The 6,484-nt window shown below is 42.8% G+C and overlaps 1 protein-coding gene across 1 annotated transcript; it reads right to left on the reverse strand.

Moving 5' to 3' along the window:
* Window positions 1-665: 665 nt before the first annotated feature.
* LOC136502125 (uncharacterized) lies at window positions 666-1,341 on the reverse strand. Its single transcript, XM_066497598.1, has one exon. The coding sequence runs from the start codon at window positions 1,223-1,225 to the stop codon at window positions 953-955; it is 273 nt and encodes a 90-aa protein (XP_066353695.1). The 5' UTR covers window positions 1,226-1,341; the 3' UTR covers window positions 666-952.
* Window positions 1,342-6,484: the final 5,143 nt, after the last annotated feature.

Consider the following 6,484-nt stretch of genomic DNA (forward strand, 5'->3'; position numbering starts at 1 on the left):
GCTAATTAGATTATGATTGGACACTAATTATCAAATAACAACGAAAGTGCTACAGTACCATTTCGGGAACCGGAAACAGAATTGAATTGCTCGCGCTCTGTACGGTTCCGTGAAAAAGAAGGCATACGTCACGGTGCGGCGCGGTCGGCAGCGAGAAATTATTCTCCTGTGTATTATTATTATTATTATTATTATTATTATTATTATTATTATTATTATTATTATTATTATTATTATTATTATTATTATTTTTTTTTTTTTTTTTTTTTTTATGTTTTCTATGTTCAAGAGAGAACATACATTCGTTGTGCAACGTCTAGTTGCGTCTGCTTTATTAGTGGATATGATATGACACTAAGTCCCGTTCGGCTGTCAGAATTTTGGCTGAAACTGGCTAGAAAACACAGTTCTAGTTGAATTGTTGTGAGAGAAAAACACTAAGCTGAATATGGGATAAGCCGAACGGGACCTAAATAAATAAACAGGAATGCAATGTAACGGAGGATAATAAATAGCATGTTGTTCGTTGGTTTCAGTCATGGCTTATCAGTTAGCCAATAATGTTTTCTCTCACAACCAACCAACACCAGTCGGGCTTATCAGCATAGAAACCAACCAGATGCATGTTTCAAACACAATAAACGGGTCGGAGGCATATGTATCAGTATATAAATGTCAGGATTGATTCGATAGATATACGTTTTTTTCTTATACATAAACATGTATGCGTGATCGTCACTGGCACCTTACGACGTACGTACATACAGAGAGGTACAGGTACAGCTTCTTCAGTTACGTCGCACGCACATACACATATCACATACCACACACGATGAATCCCACTCGATCGATCAGTTGAATATATGTATATAAAATCAGGCCGCAGCTAAAGCAAGTAAAGCACGTACTGCTGGTAGCTTGGAGCGCATCATCATGCATCGGCCAACGGCCATCATCGGAAGGCGAGGAAGAAGCGCTTGTTGGTCCGGGTCCGGCCGGCGCGTGCGATGGAGTCGGCAGCGTCGAGGTTCTTGGCGATGAGCTTGCGCGCCTGCCGGCTCCGGATCTCCACCCGCATGCTCTCCGTCTTCTCCACCTTGTCGTACCCGGCCGCCGCCGTCGCCTTCCTCGTCGCGCCGCCCCTCTGCTTGTTCCCGCCGGCGCCGGCGCGCAGCCTGGACTTGATGCCGTCCACCAGGCGCCCCAGCTGACCCATCACCACCATGGATCTAACGAGGAGGAGGCCAAGCTGGAGCGGATACAGGGACGCAGAACGCCCGCAGCAGAGGCCGGCCGGCACACGGGAAGACTTGACAGGTAGGAGAGACACGGGCGGGCAGGTCTGTTGTACTCGCTCTGTACCGGCCGGACTACCGGTGGTGGTTGTATTTATTTATGGCGACACAGGAGAGCTCTATCATGGGCCCAGGGAGACCGAGAGAGAACTCCGCAGTCCGATGGCACTCCAAGTGGTGGCTAGCTAGAGGCCACAGCTGAAAACGACCTGAAACTTGAATACACACGAAAAGGGCTTTAATGTTTAGTTCTTTAGTCGCTTCTAAAATTTATGTCACATTAAATATTGAGATACTAATAAAGAGTATTAAATATGGATTAATTACAAAATAAATTATATAGATGGAGGCTAATTTACGAGACGATTTTTTTAAACCTAATTAGTATGTCATTAGCACATGTTTACTATAGCACTATGTTGTCAAATCATTGACTAATTAGGCTTAAAAGATTCATCTCGTAAATTAGTCACAAGTTATATAATTAGTTTCATAATTAGTCTATATTTAATACTTTATGTATGTGTCAAACATTTAATACGATAGGAATTTTAGGCGCACTGTAGGAACCCAACACCCCCTAACAAAACCGAATAAGCATATTACATAGTACGTAGAGTCTAGAGACGGTCGACGAAACGAGTTACGTGATCGCGAAAGGGACGCAGCTATTGGAAAAATGGATGAAACCGTTGTTGCGTGAGGACTATGGGGTTGGCCGGTTGCGGTCAAACGGGTGCGTCCAACTCCAATCCATCCGTCCAATTTCCATTGCGGACAACCAACCGTCTCTCCACTCGAACCAAAAGTCTCAACAAGCAGAATTATTGCGCGCCCTCCGTTTCCATCGCGGCCTTCTTCCTTCAGACTCTGTTCGCATGCCTGATAAGTCATGATTTAAGGTGCTGTTGATTGATTTGTTGTGAGAGAAAAATATTATTTATTGGCTAAAAAAATATGGCTTATAAGCCAAGTGAACATGACGTTGATTTTCACTGAGCGGCGGCAGCGTATATTTGGTTCATTCAGATGAGTTCAGACGCCAAAACAAGACTGTTTGGTACGATCGGCAACCCTGACCGTACGTATACAAGAACAATCGCATGGTTATTGGGGGATGCATGATGCTCACGTCGTACAATTGTGTGGCTACAAGCGTCACTCCGGTGCTTACGTAGTTATGTCTATTTTATGGTTTTACAACAAAACTATTCTAAACGCTGTTTGGATCTTTTCGAATTGAAATCTACTTAATAAATTAGGCTATTTTGCTTGGAATTTGACATTCCACTACATTGTCCAAAGTTCACATATAAGCCTATCTCAAATTCATAGCGTGGGAAATTAAAATTAATTATATAGATCACAATTCTATGTTTCTACTTTACAACTTATAGCACGCTCTTCAACCCGCTCCCCTACGATAGAAATACAACACATAAGTATCTCTCTCGTATAACCAATAATAATATACAAATATAATCCATATACAACCATATTAGCTTAATTAATACGTGTCTAAATTATGATTATTAAAATGGGGGCCTAAGAGTAATTCATTTTTTGATGAACTGCAAAGAACTTGCTTGTGATGTCGTCAGATTCAGTAAGGCCCCGTTTAGATCAAAAAAAATTTTGGGTTTCGGGTACTGTAGCACTTTCGTTTGTATTTGGCAATTAGTGTCTAATTATGGACTAATTAGGTTCGAAAGTTTCGTCTCGCGATTTCTCACCCAACTGTGTAATTAGTTTTTTTTTCGTCTAGATTTAGTACTCCATGCATGTGCCGCAAGATTCGATGTGACGGGTACTGCGTAATTTTTTTTTGATTTTGGGTGGAACTAAACGGGCCCTAACATGGATGGTGCGAGCGGGAAAGAATTTTTGAATGGACGTGGACGGCTCAGACGCCAGCAGCAGAGGCCAATTGAAGGGACGATAGATGATATAAAACTTTGCTCCACAGCACTTTGCTCCACAGCCAAGCCAAGGGCCGAGTCTTCCGTGCATAACTTAAATGAGACCTCAGTACCTCCTCCATAAGCCTTATATTAATTTGTCTCTTACCAGTTTGTCCACGAACGAGCAACCGTTACTGCATATGGCATATTGGCATCGCCGATTGCGTTTCAGCTCAAGAGCAGCTCTACCGTTTAAGCTGAAATTGGTTTGGTAAATTGTTTGACTGAATAACTTCTCATGACAGATAAAAAGGTAAAATACCCCTAATAACTTTTGCTTTTTCTTCCTTTATTTATTTTTTCCTCTCTCTGTTTCCCCTTCTCTCTATTTCATCCAACTGTCGTCTATTTCTCCACCCTTGCTCATCCCCGTCACCTCGCCATGCGGTGCCCACTGCTCACCGGTGACTCCGCCACACCTTGACCCCGGTGACTCCACCCAGAGTCTTGGTCTGGCACTCTGACTACTCCACCCCCATGACTCTGCCTCGCTCTAGTGACTTGGTCCGCCCCAGCGCAAACAAGGACGATAGAGCCAGGAGAAGCTTGTTTCTCTCAGCTCCGTCCGTTGCCCACGTCTCGTGAGATCTTGTGTTCCATGGCTCCACATGACAGAGGAGCCATTAGTTTTTAGCCGTTTGGTAAATATACAGTGTAGAGTTGCTCCTAATTTACCACAAAATCTCTACCAAACAGGACTTAAGACTCTCCTTGTCTCACCATGAAAAGCACAGAGCGTGACATCTAAAGAAAAAAAAGTGGGGATCGGACATACTAGGCTTCTTAAATCTTAAGTTGATAGCTTAAATTTCCTTGCAGTCCATTAACAACAACGTACTAATCCAACCATTCAAATGAGCGTGTTCATTGCTTACCTCGCCCATCATAGGCCTCGTCACAAGTCCCGAACATGGTCCCTCGCCATTATCAGGCAGCTTCCCTACTGCCAAGTCTGCCCCACAGTTCCTTCCTACCAAAGCTTCTATAGCCAGTGTTATGTCAGTCTCACTGGAAGTTTCTTTTGCATTTAATAAGTTATCATATAAGCACTTTTGATTATATGGCAATGTTTTTAAGAAGAGAGAGATTAAGTGAGTTTCATGGGAGATGAAACTTTCTTGGCATTGATTATCAACTCTCTGTGAGTTATGAAATTAAATGTTTATAAACCATAGAATGAAACTTTTCATTGAGATTGAATTTTTTATTTATGTTTCATTTCATTTTATATTACACAGTAGTCTTGAAAACAAGGCCATAAAACCCCGGATTGAGACTGGCCTTGGCCACCTGAGGCCCTGAATTTGAAGGTATTTAGTAGTTGTGAAGACTTCTTCTAGGGAGAAAATTCATTTTGACGTTTGGTAGGCGTTGAAGAAAAACATGAGCATGCATATAGTAGGAGATGCGGATTTCGAGCTGAGATCTACATCATGATTTTTTACATGGGCTCAGATTTTAACACAATTTTAGACTCAATCGGTTCAGAAAAGAAAAAGGTTACTTTTACCTCCTTGAAGTATAGTTGGAATTCAGATTTCTTCCCTGAACTCTATAGACATCTTAATCCCTAAAACTCTCAAACCCATTAAGATGACCTCCCTACCCTAATTAGAAGTGGTCTATAAGGTGGTTGCGTTTTTTAGTCAAATAAAATCGGGTAAACATTCGATAAAGTTTTAAAAACACAAAAAATGTCTCCCAAGCTTCTAAAATTTCCCAAAATAAGATTCTCAAAAATAGGATAAGAGAAACCTAAACAAATTATCTAGAGCATGAGAATATCTATAAAAGTTTCTAAAAAATAGATTTATATCTAGGAAAATATCTAGAAAAATGTGGAAAAATTCCAAAATATTTCAATCGATGACCAAACATGTTATGAAACTTTCCATAAATAAAAAATAAGAGACACAACCAGCATAAATGCATTTAACATTAATGTATGTTGCATTTATGTTGAATGAATCTAACATTTTTGCCATACAAAGTTCTTAAAATGTGTTTGGGCATCAATTAGAATGTTTTGGAATTTTCCAAAAAATTCTATATATTTTATTGTTTTTATAGAGCTAAATATAATTGTTTGAAGATTCTTATGAGCTCTAAAATTTTATTTGGATTTTTTGTCCCAATCTGTCGGTGCAGAAAGTGACCAACTAGTGAATATTTATAGTTTTGTTGTACGTTGTGATCGGAGGTGGCCTAGCACTCAATGGCACAGGATTTATACTGGTTCGGGCAACGTGCCCTACGTCCAGTCGGGGTCGGTCGGTAACTTTATTCCTGAGCCCAGGTGCTCGAAGTTTGCAGTGGGGTTACAAACGAGAGGGAGAAAGATGGGGTGTACAAGAGGTCCGGACGGCTCCGACCGAAAGGGCCGAGAGTGATAGAAACTTCGCTACGAGCTAGGTGTTCGAGCGTGCGCTTGAGGAGTTGTGAGCTATCGATCTAGTGAGTCTGAACTTCAAGAAGTCGACCTCCTTTGTTGGAGGGAGCGCATCCCCTTTTATAGATAAAGGGGGTGACTTTATAGGTGAGAGGGAGAGAGTACGGATATTTCTAAGCCTTGTTGCCACGCTGATGAAGACTGGATAATGGTAGGTGCCCCCAACACTATTGATGTCACTATAGAATGTTGGATGCTCACGGGAGGTCGTGCTATCTTCTCCAGGAAGGGTGGACGCCGGTACCTGCAAATACTATTTGATGCCTAGTGGTATGTGAGGAGCCGCGCTATGTTCACCTGGTACGGCAAATCCTGGTGCCCATACCGTGATCGATGTCCAGAGACACACGGAGGGCTTACCGTATGGGAGTTTTAGCGGCCCCTACAATACTGTAGGGGGAGATGATGGCTGTAGAGTACTATTTCATGCAGGGTATGATCCTGGTATAATGGTTTTGACTTGTGAGCCTTGCCTTACCTTTCTCCACACGTCTTCTGGTTCCTATCGAATAGGGCGCCCCTGGTCGGATGGCTCCAGTCGGCTCTGAGTGCGCCGGTCGGAGAAGAGCGGTGAGCAGGGTTCCCATGAGCCCCCGTCATGGGGTCAGAGTAGAAAGCAACGTTTTGGGCTAGGCCTTCTGATTGGAGAGACCGCTCGGAGACGGCTGGTGCCCAAAGCGAGTGCTCCGGTCGGAGAGGTGGGCCGAAGAAGTTGATGAGCGGGTGCTTGTTCTTTGGGTAGACCTTCCGATCGGTGACCGGACCGCCCTTCCGGCCGG

The sequence above is a fragment of the Miscanthus floridulus genome, chromosome 13 (genome assembly GCF_019320115.1).
Source record: "Miscanthus floridulus cultivar M001 chromosome 13, ASM1932011v1, whole genome shotgun sequence".
NCBI lineage: Eukaryota > Viridiplantae > Streptophyta > Magnoliopsida > Poales > Poaceae > Miscanthus > Miscanthus floridulus.